Source organism: Heteronotia binoei, chromosome 4, assembly GCF_032191835.1.
Source record: "Heteronotia binoei isolate CCM8104 ecotype False Entrance Well chromosome 4, APGP_CSIRO_Hbin_v1, whole genome shotgun sequence".
NCBI classification, from domain to species: Eukaryota; Metazoa; Chordata; class Lepidosauria; order Squamata; family Gekkonidae; genus Heteronotia; species Heteronotia binoei.
Genome location: NC_083226.1, coordinates 170359844 through 170382047, shown reverse-complemented (window position 1 = coordinate 170382047; position 22204 = coordinate 170359844). Strand labels below are relative to the sequence as shown.

Genomic DNA, 22204 nt, shown 5'->3' with positions numbered 1-22204 from the left:
AAATACAATTATTTCTTCTTCTTCTTCTTGATTTCAAGTAGGAGTTCTTGTTTTGAGAATATTACCAAGTCAAACTAAGTCCCTATAATGGAACAGGAGTCCTTTTCTCCTGTTGTCTTTGGGTGATAGGGGCCATTGTGATTCAGGCAGCAATTTAAGCTGTTTTGCTGTTGAATTTTCCACCTCTAGCATAGGTCAAATATTTGCAATGAGGGAAGATCCACCTGATATCCAGTTCAAAAATATTTTCAGGTCTTCCACTGTTGACCAGTTCAGATGATGCTCTTACAGCGCAATCCCATGCATGTCTACTCTGAAGAAAGCCCTGTCTTATTCAGTGACCTTACTCCTATATCTCCTCCCCACACAACAGACATCCTGTGAGGTGTGGGTAGGGCTGAAAGGGATCTCACAGCAGCTGCCCTTTCAAGGACAACTCTTGCGATAGCTATAGCTAAACCAAGGCCCCCACTTGCAGCTGCTGGAATGGCCTTGGGTTAGCCATAGCTCTGGCAGAGGTTGTCCTTGAAAGGGCAGCTGCTGTGAGAGCCCTCTCCAGCCTCACCCACCTCACAGGGTGTCTGTTGTGGGGGGAGAAGATAAAGGAGATTGTAAGCCGCTCTGAGTCTCTGATTCAGAGAGAATGGCCTTGGGTTAGCCATAGCTCTTGCAGAGGTTGTCCTTGAAAGGGCAGCTGCTGTGAGAGCCCTCTCAGCCCCACCCGCCTCATGGGGGGGGAGAAGATAAAGGAGATTGTAAGCCGCTCTGAGTCTCTGATTCAGAGAGAAGGGTGTGGTATAAACCTGCAGTCTTCTTCTTCTTCTGCCAGGAAAGTTGTTCTGAGGATCGCAGCCTTAGTCAATCACTGGGGAGAAGGAAACATTTAAAATCTCCTCGGTTTAACTGAAAACACTTTAACCACACAGGAAATAAATGATTTCCTCTCCCGTCTGACCACTGACAAGCAAAAGCCTACTTTGGTTCTATACATAGAAACGAAATGTCATGTGACTTTCAAGACAGGCAATAACATAAACCTACGTGGGGGCGGGGAATACCCTCAAAGCCAACCCAGCCCCAACATTATATTTATTACATCGCCTCGTACGTCACCAGCAAACCACCTCCTAGAAGCCGAGATGATAACGGTTTTAAAAATGCTTTTCAGATGCTGTCTGCAGAATACAAAGCAGGCTGGGCGGTAAAACTGCTAAAAGGAAGGAAACGGCAAATCACAGCTCTGGGCGATTTGGTCTCCCGGAATTGTTTTCAAAGTCTATTAAGTTCCAGATTATAGATTCTCACCAGTGACAGAAAAAGGGCATTTCTCTCTCCTTTTCTCCTTCATTTCCTGCCTTTAGACCTCTCTCCCCCAGTCAAACTAAGTCCCTGTAATGGAACAAATTCCAATTCTTCCACTGTTCTTCCGTGGCGCAGAGTGGTAAAGCTGCAGTACTGCAACTGGAGCCCTCTGCTCACAACCTGAGTTCAATTCCAGCGGAAGCTGGTTCAGGTAGCTGGTTCGAGGTTGACTCAGCCTTCCATCCTTCCGAGATCAGTAAAATGAGCACCCAGCTTGCTGGGTAGAAAGGGTAATGACCGGGGAAGGCAATGGCAAACCACCCCATAAAAAGGTCTGCCGTGAAAACGTTGTGAAAGCAGCGTCACCCCAGAGTCGGAAACGACTGGTGCTTGCACAGGGAACCTTTCCTTTCCTTTCCTTATTCTTGTTTCCACCTCCCTCCACCTTCCACTTTGTGTTGTTTCTGCTTTCAATGATGAGATGGTAACCTCTTCGGGACAGGGATGAGATTTTACTAAATTGTACACAGGGCCTTTTTTTTTTTTGTAGCAAGAACTCCTTTGCATATTAGGCCGCACACCCCCTGATGTAGCCAATCCTCCAAGAGCTTACAGGGCTCCTAGTACAGGGCCTACTGTAAGCTCCAGGAGAATTGGCTATATCGGTTTTAAACAATTTATTGGTAGCATATGGTTACAAAGCTTATCTATTCCTTAATTTTTTCTTTTTTCACATTAACCCATATGACATTTCCATCCCCCCTCCCTCCAATGTTGACTTCCCCGAGGTTATAAGTTCAAATCCATACTAAAGGCACTTCTGACTGCTCAAAGTTCCATATATATATTCTTACAACTAAAAAAATGTCCAATATTTCTTTACTTTCCAAGTTTTCTCCATATATCCTTTAAATTTTCTCCACTCCCTTTTGAATATCTCTAAATCATAGTCTCTTAGTGTTCTGGTTAATTTGTCCATTTCACACCACGATAAAACTTTCATGGTCCATTCCCATTTCTCTGGTATTTTTTCTTGCTTCCAAAGCTGCGCGTACAAAGTCCTAGCAGCTGATAACAGGTACCAAATTAAAGTCCTGTCTTCTTTTGGGTATTTTTCTAATTGTAATCCAAGTAAAAACGTCTCTGCAATTTTCTTAAAATCATAGCCCAAAATTTTGGTGATTTCTTGTTGTATCATCTTCCAGAATTCTTTCGCTCTTTCACATGTCCACCACATATGGAAGAAAGAACCTTTATGTTTTTTACATTTCCAACATCTATCCGACATTTTCTTACTTATCTTAGCCAATTTTTTCGGAGTCATATACCACCTATACATCATTTTAAAACAGTTCTCCTTAATGCTTTGACAAGTTGATATCTTCATTGAGTTCTTCCAGAGGTGCTCCCATGTTTCCATTTGTATTTCTCTATTCACATTAATTGCCCATTTGACCATTTGAGACTTTACTACTTCTTCTTCTGTAGACCATTTCAATAATAACTTATATACTTTTGATATCAATTTTTCATTGTCACCTAACAGGACTCTTTCCAGTTCTGTTTGTTCTCGTCTAATCCCCTCTGATTTTATGTCATTTTCCATCAAACTTTTAATTTGTTGCATTTGAAACCAGTCATAATTGTTATTTAGCTCTTCTGAGGTTTTTAATTCAATTTTGTCTCCTTGAATCTTAAGCAGTTGGTTATATGACATTTCTCTTTTTTCTTCAGAATCGGCTGTTATTTTTATTACTTCTGCTGGCACTATCCATAATGGTTTTCTCTCGTCCCCGTATTTCTTGTATTTTATCCAAGTATTTAGTAATGTATTTCTGACATAGTGGTGAGAGAAAAAACCATCCATTTTATTCTTCCCATAGTACATGTATGCATGCCAGCCGAATCTATTTCCGTGAGCTTCTAACCACAGAGGTTTTTTGTCTAACAGCATTATCCAATCTTTTATCCATGTCAAACAAACTGCATCGTGATATAGTCTTAGATCGGGAAGTTGAAAACCTCCTCTCTCTTTGGCATCCGTTAAGATCTTCATCTTAATCCTTGGTTTCTTTCCGGCCCAAATGAAATCAGAGATTTTCCTTTGCCATTTGTTGAATTGTTTTGCTTCTTTTACAATCGGGATGGTTTGAAACAAATACATTATCCTTGGCAAAATATTCATTTTGATTGCAGCTATCCTGCCCAGTAAGGACAAGTTGAGTTTATTCCATTTCATCAAATCTTTGTCCATCTTACACCACAGTTTTTCATAATTGTTTTTGTATAAATCAATGTTCTTCATTGTTATCTCTATTCCAAGGTACCTAACTTTGGTTGTGACTTCACAACCTGTCACCTTTTGTAGTTCTTTTGTTTTATTTGGTTGCATGTTTTTACAGAGGAATTTCGATTTCTCCTTATTTATGTATAATCCTGCTAGTTCTCCGTACTCTTTTATCTTAGCTAACAGCAGTGGTGACACTTGAACCGGATTCTCCATTATGAACACTATATCATCTGCAAAAGCTTTATATTTATAAGAGAATCTTCTAATTTTTAGACCTTCTATTTTTTCATCTTTTTGAATTTGTTGTAACAAAATTTCAAGAGTCATTATAAACAACAATGGTGATAGCGGGCATCCTTGCCTTGTTCCTTTACTCACTTTCAATTCTTTGGTAAGGTCTGCATTTATACACAATTTTGCATGCTGATCTGTATATATTGCTCTTGTCATTTTTATAAATTGTTCCCCTAAATTAATTTTTTCCATTACCGCAAACATAAAGTCCCAATTTAAGTTGTCGAAGGCTTTCTCTGCGTCAACAAAAAATAAGGCCACTTCTTTTTCCGGGTGCTTTTCATAGTATTCCACAACATTAATAACAGCTCTTACATTGTCCCTTATTTGTCTTTTAGGAAGAAATCCCGCTTGGTCTTTGTTTATAAAGTTGGTCAGGTATTGTTTCAGTCGCTCTGCTAAAATTCTTGTATAGATCTTATAGTCATTATTCAACAATGAGATTGGTCTATAATTTTTTACGTTTGTGCTATCTTTATCTTCCTTAGGAATCAGAGAGATTACAGCTTCCCTCCAGGTCTTTGGGATTTTTCCTTCTTCTCTTATCGTGTTTAACAACTTCAACAGTTTGGGTGTTAATTCATCCTTAAGAGATTTGTAAAATTTTGACGTGAATCCATCTGGCCCTGGAGCTTTACCCTCTTGCATTGCTTTTATTGCTGCTTCTATTTCAATTTTCTCTATTGGGTCATTTAATATCTTTTTCATATGTTCCGTCAAAGGTGCCACCTGAATGTTTCGTAGATACTCTTCCACTTTTTCTTTACTTACATTCACACCCCTTGAATAAATTTGCATAGTATTTAAAGAATTCTCTTTTAATTCCTTCTTGATCCACTACTGTTTTCCCATTTGCCATGATTTTATTTATAGTCTTATTTTCTTTCCTTTTTTTTAATTGCCAGGCCAGGTATTTACCAGGTTTGTTTGCACTTTCAAACGATTTCTGTTTCAAATTTTTTAAATTCCATTCTAGTTCTTTATTCAGCAAATGTTTAACTTGGGATTGTAATATCGTAATTTCTTTTATTAATTTTTTCTTCCCTGGTCTTTTTTTTAAGTCCTTTTCTTTTTTATCTATTTCATTTTGCAGTGCTGACAGCCTTTCTTCTCTTGCTCTTTTGTCTTTATTATTCAATGTGATTAATATACCCCTCATTACTGCTTTATAAGTGTCCCATACTGTTGGATATTCCATATCATCCGTTTCATTTATTTGGAAGAATGCTGCAGTCTCCTTTTCTAAGAATGATACAGTGTCTTTATTTTGTAGTAAATCCTCATTAATTCTCCATCTTCTTGATTTTCTTTGCAATTTTGTTGACCAGCATATTGGATTATGGTCCGCCCAAACCTTTGGAAGAATCTCAATTTTTTTTGTTATGAGGCCCAAGCTTTGGGAACCCCACAACATGTCAATTCTGGAAAAAGAATTATGCCTTGCTGAGAAAAATGTATAGTCTCTTACCTCAGGGTTGAACTTTCTCCAAATGTCTTCTAGATTTTCCTGTTTAATCAACTCAAAGAAAGAATTGGGCAGCTTCCCTTCTTTATCATTCTTCTTTGGACTTGATCTGTCAAGGTTGTTTTGTATTGTCCCATTAAAATCGCCCATCATCAATACCTGGTCATAAGTCTCTTCGTCCATTTGTCTATTTATGTCTTTAAAGAATTTGTCTTTCGCTCCATTGGGTGCATAGAGTCCTAGTAGTAACGTTTTTTTCGCCTCTATCGTCACCTCAACAGCAATATATCTTCCTTCTTTGTCTTTAAAGATTAATTTTGGGTCAAGTTGTTCTTTAATGTAAAAAACCACCCCTCTTTTCTTTTGCTCTGCTAGTGAAAAAAATTCCAACCCCAAATTTCTATTCCACAAAAATTTACTGTCCTTGCGTTGTATATGAACTTCCTGTAAACAAATTATATTACATTTTTGCTTTTTAATCCAATGAAATGTTCTCCTTCTTTTCTGTGGTGAATTTAGTCCATTTATATTCCAAGATAGTAATTTGTACTCCATTATGATGTTGGTTCTTTATTTTCTTCAAAAAAGCTATGCATCTCTTGTTCGCTTCTTATTGTAATCCTTTTGCCATTTTGTTCAAATCCAAGACCCTCTGGTATTATCCATCTATATCTTGTGCCCTCTGCACGCAACTGATCGGTTAGCTTCTTGTACTTTTTCCTATCGCTGATCACTTCTCTTGGTAGCTCTTTCATTATTTTAACTCTGCTCCCTTCTATTGTCCAGGCTTTTTGGTACCCTTTCCTCAAAATTTTCTCTGCCACCTCTTTTGATCTTAATCTTATGACGATGTCTCTTGGCAGACCTTTATTTTTCGCATAAACTGAGTTGACTCTGTAGGCACCCTCCAACATACTCTTAAATCTGTCAGGGTCTTCTTCTATGTACTCAGTGATGATATCCACCATATAGCCTTTTAAGTCTGTATCTTCTTTTTCAGGTACCCCTCTTAGACGCACTTGTGACTCCAGCAACTTACAGTCGTGTATTATGACCTTTTCTTGAATTTTTAGCAAGGCAGAGGCCTGTGTATCCACTTTCATCTCTACCTCTTTCACTTTATTTTGAGTCTCTTCCTTAAAATTCTCTATCTCCTTCTTAAGGTCTCCAACTTCTTTTTTAATATCTTTTTTTATTGCCAAATGCAATTTGTCCATAGCTTTTAACATTTTTGCCTCCAGAGCGTCAAATTGAGACTGCATCTTGTCAAATGATTGGGCTCTTGCACGTGTTGTTCTTTCTACTGACATATAAAAAATCACCAAACCTTAAAAAAATCCCCACATAAAATTTAGCATCCAATCCAATAGCTTAGAGCCAGTTCTTTCAGATGAGACTAGTTTCGTTTTTCTCCCTTCTTCCTGAGCAAAGATATTGAATTTTAACAATTTTGACAGTTTTTCTCCCTTTTAAAATGGCAATCGTTATTTCTCTACGGTACAGTTCCAGCCTAGAGAGGTCTCTCTTCGTCTTTCTTGATCTGAGTCTTGGACTCAATTCCTTCCTAGTTCAAAGGTCGGATGTCACAGCTCTTGTTGTCCTTATAGGCTCTGATTTATTGTCCAGCCCCTTTTAGTTTCACTTCCTGTCACAGCTTAGACTGATCTCGTGTCTAGTCTCGCAGTTTTTTGAGCTGCATGAAGAAACCGCAACCGCAAAAATCCACAACAATATGTCTTTTCTCCAAAATATCTTTGAAGGCAATTGTTTTTACGACGTTCAATTTTCACAAGCTGAATTCTTTTCCTGCTATGCCCCCCCTCAGCTCAGTTCATTCTAGGTTCTACAGTTTATGGGCATGTATACACGGCAACTCTCTTTTCTTTCTTCTGCGTCACCAGCCTCCCATTGCCAACTTTCACTCTTATCTTGAAGGTTTTTTTTTTTTTTTGCTGTTGTTCACATCCAAAGCCACAGAGCTCAGCTTAACAAGATAAAAGTTTTTTTTTTTCCATTCAATTATGCTTTGCCTTCGTCTGTTATTAATCCACTCAGTGTTTAAACTATATTCAAAGTCTCTCAGAGTGAAGATAAGAATGATGAGTCTACCTTTTAGATGTTCTCAACTCCCCCGGCTGTTATTTTCTTGCAATTAAAATCAGTCCTTCTAGAGTGCTTGGATTCCGACAGCCTTAAGTGACCGAAGTCACTTTAGAGTCACTGTAGACGATGGTTGACAAATTCCAGTGCCGGACATCAAGAAATGAAGGAGTCAGCTCCCTGACTGCTCCAGTTCGATATCAACAGCATTAAAGGAAGATAAGTCGTCTTGGGTTAACCCTTGCCTAGGGTTAATGAGCATAGACCTTATCAGGGGTCTTTAATACCCTGAACAGTGACAATAAAATCCCCCTCTGTTAGGGAGCTGCAGACTGTCTTCCAGCCAAACAGGAAGTCCAGGAGAATTGGCTATATCGAGTTGTGCGTGTGGCCTAATATGCAAAGGAGTTCCTGCTACAAAAAAAGCCCAGATATAAGGCCACATATCCCCTGATGTAGCCAATCCTCCAAGAGCTTACAAGGCTCTTCTTACAGGGCCTACTGTAAGCTCCAGGAAGATTGGCTACATCACAGGGGTGTGGCCTAATAGGCAAAGGAGGTCCTGCTAGAATTCCTTACAGTGCTCTTCGTACAAAGCCTGCTCTAAGCTCCAGGAGGATTGGCTACATCAGGGGGGTGTGGCCTAATAGGCAAAGGAGGTCCTGCTAGAGTTCCTTACAGGGCTCTTCTCACAGGGCCTGCTGTAAGCTCCAAGAGGATTGGCTGCATCAGGGGTGTGTGGCCTAATATGCAAAGGAGGTCCTGCTAGAATTCCTTACAGGGCTCTTCGTACAGGGCCTACTGTAAGCTCCAGGAGGATTGGCTACATCAGGGGTGTGTGGCCTCATATGCAAAGGAGGTCCTGCTAGAATTCCTTACAGGGCTCTTTGTACAGGGCCTACTGGAAGCTCCAGGAAGATTGGCTACATCAGGGGTGTGTGGCCTAATAGGCAAAGGAGGTCCTGCTAGAATTCCTTACAGGGCTCTTCTCACAGGGCCTGCTGTAAGCTCCAGGAGGATTGGCTACATCAAGGGGGTGTGGCCTAATATGCAAAGGAGGTCCTGCTAGAATTCCTTACAGGGCTCTTCTCACAGGGCCTACTGTAAGCTAAAGGAAGACTGGCTACATCACAGGGGTGTGGCCCTAATATGCAAAGGAGTTCCTGCTACAAAAAGTGCCCTGTTGGAGACTTTTACCTTAACCCCTACCTACAACCTTTTGGTTACTCAGTTAGTTGTTCAGCATTGAGGTGTGCATGCATAGGAAAGCTCATACCTTGAATAAAACTTGGTCGCTCTTAAAGGTGCCCCTGGGCTCGGACTTTGTTATGCGAACATCGGGGCTTTTTTTGTAGAAAAAGCCCAGCAGGAAATAATTTGCATATGAAGCCACGCCCCCTGCTATCACCATTGTTTCACACAGGGCTTTTTTTGTAGAAAAAGCCCAGCAGGAACTCCTTTGCATATTAGGCCACACACACTGACACCAAGCCAGCTGGAACTGTGTTCCTGCTCAAAAAAAAAAAAAAAGCCCCAATGAACACTGTAATTCCTGCAATTCATGAAACTATAATTTATGGAAATTTAGGCAGAGTGGTAAAGCTGCAGTACTGCAGTCCTAAGCTCTGCTCACGACTAGAGTTCGATCCCAGCAGAAGCTGGGTTCAGGTACCGGCTCGAGGTTGCCTCAGCCTTCCATCCTTCGGAGGTCGGTAAAATGAGTCCCCAGCTTGCTGGGGTGGGGGGGGTGTGTGTGGGGAAGTGTAGATGACTGGGGGAGGGAATGGCAAACCACCCTGTAAAAAGGTCTGCCGTGAAAACATGAAAGCAACATCACCCCAGAGTCGGAAACGACTGGCACTTGCACAGGCGACCACCTTTACCTTTTTATTCTAATAGTGAAATCTATTTTTCCCTCCAGATGGCAGAAATCAGAATGAAGGAAAGATGTAAAGTGATAACACCTCTGTTGGGACACATCTTTTTTCGTGTTACCTCAATGATGAACTGGTTCACAGAGTTCCTCTCAAAGTACATCCTTCGCTCCCTCTTGTTTTGGCATAAGGATTTCTGCCGAGTGCACACCCCATCGGCTCCGTACAGGACGATGAAAACATCTGCGTCCGTGCCAGCTCCAAAAACGTCACTCGTGTAAACGGTAATCTCATAAGGGACAACTGCAAAAAATAGGCAAGAGAAACAAAGTATGTACTTAGGCCACAAGGGACCTTCTTTTTTTTAGAAGAAGAAGAAGATATTGGATTTATATCCCGCCCTCCACTCCGAAGAGTCTCAGAGCGGCTCACAATCTCCTTTCCCTTCCTCCCCCACAACAGACACCCTGTGAGGTAGATGAAGATATTGGATTTATATCCCGCCCTCCACTCCGAAGAGTCTCAGAGCGGCTCACAATCTCCTTTCCCTTCCTCCCCCACAACAGACACCCTGTGAGGTAGATGAAGATATTGGATTTATATCCCGCCCTCCACTCCGAAGAGTCTCAGAGCGGCTCACAATCTCCTTTCCCTTCCTCCCCCACAACAGACACCCTGTGAGGTAGATGAAGATATTGGATTTATATCCCGCCCTCCACTCCGAAGAGTCTCAGAGCGGCTCACAATCTCCTTTCCCTTCCTCCCCCACAACAGACACCCTGTGAGGTGGGTGGGGCTGGAGAGGGCTCTCACAGCAGCTGCCCTTTCAAAGACAACCTCTGCCAGAGCTATGGCTGACCCGAGGCCATTCCAGCAGCTGCAAGTGGAGGAGTGGGGAATCAAACTCGGTTCTCCCAGATAAGAGTCTGTGCACTTAACCACTACACCAAACTGGCTCTCCAGTTAGGGTTGCTGACTTCCAGGTGGTGGCCAGAGATCTCCTGGAACAGGGGTGGCCAAACTATGGCTCAGGAGCCACATGTGACTCATTCACACATACTGTGTGGCTCTCGAAGCCCCCACCACCCCATCGGCCAGCTTGGAGAATGCATTTGAAGTTAAAGTTGCTTTCTTTCCACTTCTCCCTCCCTCCTCCTCCATCTATTTTCCTTCCTTCCTTCCTTCCTTCCTTCCTTCCTTCCTTCCTTCCTTCCTTCCTTCCTTCCTTCCTTCCTTCCTTCCTCCCTCCCACCCATCTCGCAGCTCTCAAGCATTTGACGTTCATGTCTTGTGGCTCTCAAACATCCAATGTTTATTCTATGTGGCTTTTATGTTAAGCAAATTTGGGCACCCCTGCCCTGGAATTACAACTGATTTCTAGGCAAGAGAGATCAGTTCACCTGGAGAAAAGGGCTGCTTTGGAAACTGGAATCCCTAGCACAAGGGTGGCCAAACTTGCTTAACATAAGAGCCATGAAGAATAAATGTCAGATGTTCGAGAGCTGAAAGACATGACCATCATATGTTGGAGAGTCGGAAGGAAGGAAGGAAGGAAGGAAGGAAGGAAGGAAGGAAGGAAGGAAGGAAGGAAGGAAGGAAGGAAGGAGGGAAGGAGGGAAGGAAGGAAGGAGGGAGGGAGGGAGGGAGGGAAGGAAGGAAGGAAGGAAGGAAGGAAGGAAGGAAGGAAGGAAGGAAGGAAGGAAGGAAGGAAGGAAGGAAGGAAGGAAGGAAGGAAGGAAGGAAGGAAGGAAGGAAGGAAGGAAGGCAAATAGAGGGGGAGAAAGAAAGTAACTAACTATATCTGTGAGGTTAATGTCCGGAAAATTAGATTATTGTTGGAAGAAGAAGAAGACTGCAGATTTATACCCTGCCCTTCTCTCTGAATCAGAGACTCAGAGCAGCTTACAATCGCCTATAACTTCTCCCCCCACAACAGACACCCTGTGAGGTGGGTGGGGCTGAGAGAGCTCTTACAGCAGCTGTCCTTTCAAGGACAACTCTTACAAGAGCTATAGCTGACCGAAGGCCATTCCAGCAGCTGCAAGTGGAGAAGTAGGGAATCAAACCCAGTTCTCCCAGATAAGAGTCCGCACACTTAGCCATTACAACAAACTGGCACCAAGAATTCATTTACGCAGAGCGACTGTGTGGAAGCCAATTAGGATGAGAGCATCTTTTTCTTGCCAAGTCTAAGTCTAGTTCATTGTCAGTTTTGAAGTCAGGCAGGGGTTTTTTTTTTGTAGCAGGGACTCCTTTGCCTATTAGGCCACACCCCCACCTGATGTAGCCAATCCTGTAAGAGTTCACAGGGTTCTTAGTACAGGGCCTACTGCAAGCTCATGGAGGATTGGCTACATCAGGGGTGTGTGGCCTAATAGGCAAAGGAGTTTCTGCTATAAAAAAAGCCCTGAAGTCAGGGATAAAACAATGTTAAACATTTGAGCTTAGTCTGCATATACTGCAGCTAAAGATGGAGCCAACCCAATCACTGAGAATCAGGGTTGCCAACCTCCAGGTGGGCTATGGAGATCAACACTCCCAGAGGAAATGGCAGTTTTGGAGGGTGTACTTCTTTATGGCATTACCCCCGCTCTCCCCCAGACCTGCTCTCTCTAGGCTCCAGCCCCAAACCTCCCGGAATCATCCTCCCGGAATCACCCAAGATGGCATCTATACTTAGAAATCTGATTCATATTTAGGTTAGGATGAGAGTTTGTGACTGCCCCAAGATTACTCGGGGAACGTTCATGGCGGACTGGGGATTCGAATCCGGGTTTCCATATCTTAGCCTGAGACTGATTTCCCACTCGCCTTATGCCGCTCTCCCTCTCCTCTTATCCACGGGGCTTCCATCCAATTTCACACTGCCTGTCCTGGGGCTGCAACTTGCTCCGCCTCTTCAGGGCCGGTGCTAGGGTTTCTGGTACCCTAGGCGAGCTGCCCACTAGCGCCCCCCCCCAAATTAAAAAAAACCCAGAATCGTAAGAGAGATGATGAAACTTGAAACTATTTACATTTTTATTTTAAAGTTTATTTTATTTTATTTTTTTAAAAAGAGATTAAACAATAAACATTGTGAGAATACGACTTGATCCTTCTACCTGAAGTTGCCAGGGACAAGACCTTCACATGGCTATTTCTACTAGATCCTTTTAGCTGGAGGTGCCAGGGACAAGACCTTCACGTGACCATTTCTACTGGATCCTTCACATGACCATTTCTACTTGATCTTTCTACCTGGAGGTGCCAGGGACAAGACCTTCACATGGCCATTTCCACTGGATCCTTCACATGACCATTTCTACTTGATCCTTCTACGTGGAGGTGCCAGGGACAAGAACTTCACATGGCCATTTCCACTGGATCCTTCACATGGCTATTTCTACTAGATCCTTTTAGCTGGAGGTGCCAGGGACAAGACCTTCACGTGACCATTTCTACTGGATCCTTCACATGACCATTTCTACTTGATCTTTCTACCTGGAGGTGCCAGGGACAAGACCTTCACATGGCCATTTCCACTGGATCCTTCACATGACCATTTCTACTTGATCCTTCTACCTGGAGGTGCCAGGGACAAGAACTTCACATGACCATTTCTACTGGATCCTTCACATGACCATTTCTACTTGATCTTTCTACCTGGAGGTGCCAGGGACAAGACCTTCACATGGCCATTTCCACTGGATCCTTCACATGACCATTTCTACTTGATCCTTCTACCTGGAGGTGCCAGGGACAAGAACTTCACATGACCATTTCTACTGGATCCTTCACATGACCATTTCTACTTGATCTTTCTACCTGGAGGTGCCAGGGACAAGACCTTCACATGACCATTTCTACTGGATCCTTCACATGACCATTTCTACTTGATCTTTCTACCTGGAGGTGCCAGGGACAAGACCTTCACATGACCATTTCTACTGGATCCTTCACATGACCATTTCTACTTGATCCTTCTACCTGGAGGTGCCAGGGACAAGACCTTCACATGACCATTTCTACTTGATCCTTCACATGATCATTTCTACTTGATCTTTCTACCTGGAGGTGCCAGGTACAAGACCTTCACATGACCATTTCTACTTGATCCTTCTACCTGGAGTTGCCAGGGACATGACCTTCACATGACCATTTCTACTTGATCCTTCTACCTGGAGTTGCCAGGTACAAGACCTTCACATGACCATTTCTACTTGATCCTTCTACCTGGAGTTGCCAGGGACAAGACATTCACATGACCATTTCTACTTGATCCTTCTACTTGGAGGTGCCAGGGACAAAACCTTCATATGACCATTTCTGCTTGATTCTTTTAGTTGGAGGTGCCAGGGACAAGACCTCGGGCATGCGTGAAAGATGCTCTACCACTGAGCTACGGCTCCCACCCCTTGGCTCTGTTAAAGTAGAGTAGGAAGGAGGAGTGGCAGCAGACAACTTCAACAGGAGTCAATCTTTGGAAACTGTAATTGGCTCTTCTTGTGTATAAACAATTTTTTATTAGTAACATATGGTAGCAGAACTATATCTACAACTTATAAAAAGCTTAAGATAAAAGAAAGATCTTTCTTTTGCAAGACTGTGATCAGGCAGGCAAAAAGGGACTATGAGGAGCATATTGCAAAAAACATAAAGACCAACAATAAAAATTTCTTCAAATATATTAGAAGTAGGAAACCAGCCAGGGAAGCAGTGGGGCCCTTGGATGACCATGGGGTAAAAGGATTACTGAAGGAGGATGGGGAAATGGCTGAGAAGCTGAATGCATTTTTTGCCTCCGTCTTCACCGTGGAAGATGAGAAGTGTTTGCCCGCCCCAGAACCACTAATATTGGAAGGGGTGTTGAAAGACCTGAGTCAGATTGAGGTGACAAAAGAGGAGGTCCTACAACTGATAGACAAATTAAAAACTAATAAGTCACCGGGTCCGGATGGCATACATCCGAGAGTTCTGAAAGAACTCAAAGTTGAACTTGTGGATCTTCTAACAAAAATCTGTAATCTTTCATTGAAATCTGCCTCTGTTCCTGAGGACTGGAAGGTAGCAAATGTCACCCCCATCTTTAAAAAGGGTTCCAGAGGAGATCCAGGAAATTACAGGCCAGTCAGTCTGACTTCAATACCGGGAAAGTTGGTAGAAACCATTATCAAGGACAGAATGAGTAGGCACATTGATGAACACGGGTTATTGAGGAAGACTCAGCATGGGTTCTGTAAGGGAAGATCTTGCCTCACTAACCTGTTACATTTCTTTGAGGGGGTAAACAAACTTGTGGACAAAGGAGACCCGATAGATGTTGTTTACCTTGACTTCCAGAAAGCTTTTGATAAAGTTCCTCATCAAAGGCTCCTTAGAAAGCTTGAGAGTCATGGAGTAAAAGGACAGGTCCTCTTGTGGATCAAAAACTGGCTGAGTAATAGGAAGCAGAGAGTGAGTATAAATGGGCAGTCTTCGCAGTGGAGGACGGTAAGCAGTGGGGTGCCGCAGGGCTCGGTACTGGGTCCCATGCTCTTTAACTTGTTCATAAATGATTTAGAGTTGGGAGTGAGCAGTGAAGTGGCCAAATTTGCGGATGACACTAAATTGTTCAGGGTGGTGAGAACCAGAGAGGATTGTGAGGAACTCCAAAGGGATCTGTTGAGGCTAGGTGAGTGGGCGTCAACGTGGCAGATGCGGTTCAATGTGGCCAAGTGCAAAGTAATGCACATTGGGGCCAAGAATCCCAGCTACAAATACAAGTTGATGGGGTGTGAACTGGCAGAGACTGACCAAGAGAGAGATCTTGGGGTCGTGGTAGATAATTCACTGAAAATGTCAAGGCAGTGTGCGTTTGCAATAAAAAAGGCCAACGCCATGCTGGGAATTATTAGGAAGGGAATTGAAAACAAATCAGCCAGTATCATAATGCCCCTGTATAAATCGATGGTGCGGTCTCATTTGGAGTACTGTGTGCAGTTCTGGTCGCTGCACCTCAAAAAGGATATTATAGCATTGGAGAAAGTTCAGAAAAGGGCAACTAGAATGATTAAAGGGCTGGAACACCTTCCCTATGAAGAAAGGTTGAAACGCTTAGGGCTCTTTAGCTTGGAGAAACGTCGACTGAGGGGTGACATGATAGAGGTTTACAAGATAATGCATGGGATGGAGAAAGAAGTACTTTTCTCCCTTTTTCACAATACGAGAACTCGTGGGCATTCGATGAAACTGCTGAGCAGACAGGTTAAAACGGATAAAAGGAAGTACTTCTTCACCCAAAGGGTGATTAACATGTGGAATTCACTGCCACAGGAGGTGGTGGCGGCCACAAGCATGGCCACCTTCAAGAGGGGGTTAGATAAAAATATGGAGCAGAGGTCCATCAGTGGCTATTAGCCACAGTGTGTATGTGTGTGTGTATATATATATATATATATATATATATATATATATATATATATATATATATATATATATATATATATTTGGCCGCTGTGTGACACAGAATGTTGGACTGGATGGGCCATTGGCCTGATCTAACATGGCTTCTCTTATGTTCTTATGTTCTTTCTACCCCATATCTTACTTTCCCTCCACCCCTCCCTCCGTTACTTGACCCCCACCAGTGTTATTTTCTTTTAAAAAAACAAGTATTAAAGGTACCCTTAACTATTAAGAAAAAACAAAAAAACCCCCAAAAGTTATATTCTTATTTTAAAAATCTTAATCCTCATCAAAGATTGTCCAATGCCCTTTTATTTTCCACTCTTTTTCTACGTATCTTCTGAATTTCTTCCACTCCAACTTAAAAAGTTCCAAATCATAGTCTCTTAGTTTTCTTGTTAATTTGTCCATTTCACTCCATGACATAACTTTTGTAATCCAATCCCATTTCTCTGGTATTTTTTCTTGCTTCCACAGCTGCACATACAATGTCCTAGCAGCTGAAAGCAAGTACCATATTAAAGTTCTATCTTCTTTTGGAAATTTTTCCATTTGTAATCCCAGCAGAAAAGTTTCTGCCACTTTGTTGAATTCATATCCCAAAATCTTAGAAATCTCTTGCTGAATCATCTGCCAAAACATTTTAGCCCTTTCGCAAGTCCACCACATATGGTAGAAAGAGCCTTCATGCTTTTTGCATTTCCAACACCTATCTGGCATCTTATTGTTCATCTTTGCTAATTTTTCTGGAGTCATATACCATCTATACATCATCTTAAAACAGTTTTCTTTAATACTATGACGTGTTGCGAGTTTCATAGAATTTTTCCACAAATATTCCCAAGATTCCATCTTTATTTCTTTATTTACATTAATTGCCCATTTTATCATCTGAGATTTCGCTACTTCATCTTCTGTAGACCATTGTAAAAGTAATTTGTATACTTTTGAAATTAATTTCTCATTATCTCCAAGCAGAACTCTTTCCATTTCTGTTTGCTCCTTCCTTATTCCTTCAGTTTTGATATCATTCTCCACCAAACTTTTTATTTGTTGCATCTGAAACCAATCATATTTGTAACTCAGTTCTTCTGCAGTTTTCAGTTCTATTTTCCCACTTTGTATTTTTAGTAGCTGATTTAGTAGCTGTTTTAGCCGTTATCTTTATCACTTCAGCTGGCACTATCCACAAAGGTCTCCTCTCATCACCATATTTCTTATACTTTATCCATACATTTAGTAAATTACTTCTTATATAATGGTGAGAGAAAAGGCCATCCATCTTCTTTTTTCCGTAATACAAGTATGCATGCCAGCCGAATTTTTTTCCATGGCCTTCCAGCACTAAAAGTTTTTTATTTAACAACGTTATCCATTCTTTCATCCATACTAAACAAACTGCTTCATGATACAATTTCAAATCTGGTAACTGAAATCCACCTCTCTCTTTTGCATCTGTCAAAATTTTCATTTTAATTCTTGGTTTCTTCCCGGCCCACACAAATTCTGAGATTTTCCTTCGCCATTTATCAAACTGTTTAACATCTTTCACAATAGGGATAGTTTGAAACAGATACATAATCCTTGGTAGAATATTCATTTTTATTGCCGCTATTCTGCCCAACAGTAATTGGCTCTTCTTTAGCTTTTACAAATGGTTAATTTTTCCCTGCCAGGCTCCAAGGAGCGCACTGTGCAGGCATCGTCCGCTTTCGTGTTTTCTGGGTCTGTCTCATCAAGCTTGTGCCTTTTGGAAACTGAATATGTCTTAGTTTGACTTCAATGTCACCCCAGCTACCGGAGAAAAGAGCCTTCTCAGTTGCGGGCCCCCCCCCACACACTGGTTGAACCAACTCCCAGAAGAGGTAAGGGCCTTGCCCAGTTCCGCGAGGCCTGTAAAACAACTCTATTTCGACTGGCCTTCAGCCCAACTACGTAGATGCCCAACATTGCTGAATGTACTGTACCAACTTTAGCACCGAAAATTGTTTTAATACTTTTAACTGTTTTAAATTGTTTAAATTGTTTAATTGATAACGGATTATTAATTTAATTGTTTGCTTATTGTTTTTACTGTTTGATGTTAAATTGTTGTTAGCCGCCCTGAGCCTGCTTCGGCGGGGATGGTGGGATATAAGTATGAAGAATAAATAAATAAATTGTGAGTTTAGAGGATGGTTCTTGGATGAAGCCTGTTTGCGAAACGTGGCGTATCAAGTCGACAAACACGTAAAGGAAGGAACTTAGTACCTTTGGAGCCTTCGTTTTGGGAGACTGGATCAACCACATCTTGTGGAATTGACTGTGATTGAATTTCCAGGGGAAGCCTTTTGAATGGACCTTTTGCATTCTCCATGGAATCTTCTTGAAAATTATTGTGGAACCCATCCCCTCATGAAATATACTTCCTGTGTGTTTAACGTATCTTTATAAATTATTTGGATACTTTATTCTATTATTGTTGATTCATTTTGTGTTTGCACACTAGGGTTGCCAAGTCCAATTCAAGAAATATCTGGGGACTTTGGGGGTGGAGCCAGGAGACATTGGGGCGGAGCCAGGAACAAGGGTGTGACAAGCATAATTGAACTCCAAGGGAGTTCTGTCCATCACATTGAAAGGGACAGCACACCTTTTTAAATGTCTTCCTTCCATAGGAAATAATGAAGGATAGGGGCACCTTCTTTTGGGGCTCATAGAATTGGACCCCCTGGTCCAATTGTTTTGAAATTTGGGGGGTACTTTGGGGAGAGGCACTAAATACTATACTGAATCTTTACTGTCTCTACCTCAAAAAACAGCTCCCCCAGAGCCCCCGAGACCTCCAGATCAATTCCCCATTATACCCTATGAGAATTGATCTCCACACAGGGAATAATGAAGCACCCAGCAGACATTTCCATCCCCCGCCCCCGTTTCTCGCGACTCTGAAGTGAGGGATTGGCCTCTCTACTCACGAGTTGCTGCCAACTTCTTCAAAGTAACACAGACACCCCATCCCAAGAGGAAGCCTTTCAATCGGAGACTGAAGCCTCCGGAGGTGGAAAGTCACATGGTGGCTGTGGGGGCGGGGCTTCCCCCTGCCGGCCAGCTGGCTGGGGGTGGGAAGGAGCCTGGGAAAGCGGAAGAACCCCCACTGGGACCTGGAGATTGGCAAGCCTATTGCACAGTGATTTTGCTTTGATCTATTTACTGTGTAGCCACTTTGTTTCCGGTACCACTGGGGAAGGCAGGGGAAGGAGCCCACATGCTGGGCATGGGGAAAGGGGGCACCACCCAGGTGGCACCCTAGTCAGCTGCCTACTTGGCCTACTCCCGTGCACCGGTCATGCTTTTGTGCAGCAAACAAGATCCTCTAAGAACCAGTTTCTGCTTGCCGCACGAAAAAGGCAAGGCGAGTTGCAGACCCGCGGCAGAAAGCGGGAAATCTGACCGAAGCCCTGCAGAGAAGAAGAGCATGAGAGCGGCATAAGGCTGGTGGGGAATCTGTGTGACTCTCAAATCCCTGCACTGCGCCGGCATTTCTTACTCACATGGAACGTATGTCCTCGTCTGAAGTTCTGCAGGAAAGAGGACCCTTTCGATGGAGCCGTCGTCTTCTGATTTATCCAGCCAGCGGCCACAGGGGAACACAAGGCACACCCCCAAGCAGTGACCGTCCACTTCTACCCACTCAAGGAACCAACCTGAGGCTTTCCCTGCAGCAGAAACAAAGACCCTTAACTTTCCATGCAAACTGGGTTGGACGAGCTAGATCAGGGGTGTTGAACTCATTTGTTATGAGGGTCGTATCTGACATAAATGAGACTTTGCTGGGCTGGGCCATGTTGGCTGGGCCATGTGTGCACCTGTTTAAGATTAGGTAGCAGACATATAAGCAACCCCGTGGCGCAAAGTGGTAAAGCTGCAGTACTGCAGTCCTAAGCTCTGCTCACGACCTGAGTTCGATCCCAGCGGAAGCTGGGTTCAGGTAGCGCATAGTTGAGTCAGCCTTCTATCCTTCTGAGGTCGGTAAAATGAGTACCCAGCTTGCTGGGGGGAAAGTGTAGATGACTGTAGAAAGGCAATGGCAAACCACCCCGTAAAAAGTCTGCCGTGAAAATGTCATGATGCAACCTCACCCCAGAGTTGAAAACAACTGGTGCTTGCACACGGGACTATCTTTACCTTTAGCAGAGATATAAACTTTATAAAGGACACAAACACAATTTTTTTTTAAAAAAAAAAAACCCGCTTAAAACATGCTTAAAACTTTAATACTTGGTCTTAAAGGTGCTTTCTTTGTATTTCTCTCACTGGATCCAGGGAACTGGGCAAAGGAAGCTCTGGCTCTTTCCTTCCTTCCCCAGGGGACCAGGAGGGGGAGGAGCTTCAGCCAACAGAAGGAAGAGAGGCTTGACAGTAGCTCTGCTGAGGGATTGAGGGAGCCTGGCAAAGGAAGCTCTGCCTCCCTCCTTTCCTCCCCAAGGGAGGAGCCTCAGCCAGTGGAGAAAATAGAGGCTTTGCTCTGTACCTCCAGTGTGATTGAGCAATCCTGGCAAAGCAAGCTGTTATGGAAGAAGGAAGCAAGATATAGGGAGAAGGAAGCAGATGACAGCCAGTTGCTTGGGGGCCTGATAGGAGCCCTCCAGGGGCCTGATTCGGCCCCCGGGCCACATGTTTGACACCCTTAAGATAGATTCAAATCCATTAGCACTTGGGAAACTGAGAGGTGTTTCAGAGAATAAGCTTTCAAAAGACAAAGCTCCCTTCATATGATACAAGTAGGAATGGAGATCCCTGAAGGAGGAGAAGAGGATGATGTTGGATTTATACCCCGCCCTTTACTACCTGAAGGAGTCTCAGAGCGGCTTATAATCTCCTTTCCCTTCCCCTCCCCACAACAGACACCCTGTGAGGTAGGTGTAGCTGAGAGAGCTCTGGCAGAAACTGCTCTTGAGAGGAAACAGCTCTGTGAGAACTTGCGACTGACTCCAGATCACACCAGCAGGTGCTTGTGGAGGAGTGGGGAATCAAACCCGGTTCTCCCAGCTAAGAGTCATGTTTTTGTAAGCCGCCCTGAGCCTGCCCCGGCAGGGAGGGCGGGATATAAATAAAAACTAAGAGACTGCACAGTTAACCACTGCACCAAACTGGTCACCTTGACCTGGATGTTCCAGGCTATCATGGTATCAGATGATGATGATGATATTGGATTTATATGCCGCCCTTCACTCTGAATCTCAGAGTCTCAGAGCAGCTCACAATCTCCTTTACCTGCCTCCCCCACAACAAACACCCTGTGAGGTGGGTGGGGCTGAGGGGACTCTCACAGCAGCTGCCCTTTCGAGGCCAGAGTCTCAGAGCGGTCACAATCTCCTTTCCCTTCCTCCCTCACAACAGACACCCTGTGAGGCAGGTGGGGCTGAGGGGACTCTCACAGCAGCTGCCCTTTCGAGGCCAGAGTCTCAGAGCGGCCTACAATCTCCTTTCCCTTCCTCCCTCACAACAGACACCCTGTGAGGCAGGTGGGGCTGAGAGAGCTCTCCCAGAAGCTGCCCTTTCAAAGATAGAGAGCGGCCTACAATCTCCTTTACCTTCCTCCCCCGCAACAAACACCCTGTGAGGTGGATGGGGTTGAGGGGACTCTCACAGCAGCTGCCCTATCTGCGAGAGCTATGGCTGACCCAAGGCCATTCCAGCAGGTGCAGGTGGAGGAGTGGGGAATCCAACCCGGTTCTCCCAGATAAGAGTCGGCGCACTTCACCGCTGCACCAAACTGGCTCTCACAGAAGTTAAGCAAGGTTGGCCCCAGGGGCGGAATTCTAGCAGGAGTTCCTTTGCATATTAGGCCACACCCCCTTGATATAGCCAATCCTCCAAGTGCTTACAAAAAAGAGCCTTGTAAGCTCTTGGAGCATTGGCTACAACAGGGCGGTGTGGCCTAATATGCAAAGGAGCACCTGCTAGAATTCCAGCTCTGCTTGGCCCTGCTCTGCATTTGGAGGAGAGATCACTGAGGGAGCCCAAGGTCACGATGCAGAGGCAAGCCATGGAAGACAACCCCTGTCTCTTGCCTTGAGAGCCCTCTGGGGTTGCGACGAATGAGCTGCGACTTGAGGGCCCTTTCCACTGACACTTAAGAAATCAGACACAGTAAATGCAAAACGAAGTCTGTGCATGCCAGGAAGGGCAGCTGCATCGCTGCAGCCCCACGTACCTGAGTTGTCATGGCCAATCTTTATTTTCTTCAAGTCTCCGAGGTCCACACATTCCACTGTGAATACGTCGACCTTCCCCCGCTCAAATTTGTTCTTGTTCGTCTTGGAGGCCATCAAGTATATTGTGCCTGTTTCGTTTCAATCACAGATTCTCTTGGTTAACAGAAGAAGACTGCAGATTTATGCCCTGCCCTTTTCTCTGGATCAAAGACTCAGAGCGGCTTACAATCGCCTATATCTTCCTCCCCCACAACAG

General features: G+C 43.7%; 1 protein-coding gene across 1 annotated transcript in view; it reads right to left on the bottom strand.

Moving 5' to 3' along the window:
* The window catches only part of LOXHD1 (lipoxygenase homology PLAT domains 1), a 320016-nt gene that overhangs the window by 116527 nt on the left and 181285 nt on the right, over positions 1-22204 (bottom strand). Inside the window, exons 24-26 of the mRNA XM_060236607.1 lie at positions 21948-22076; positions 19282-19446; positions 9447-9628 (exon numbers count right to left, since the gene is read on the bottom strand). Coding sequence (XP_060092590.1) covers positions 9447-9628; positions 19282-19446; positions 21948-22076 — 476 coding nt within the window. The remainder of the gene's footprint in view (positions 1-9446; positions 9629-19281; positions 19447-21947; positions 22077-22204) is intronic.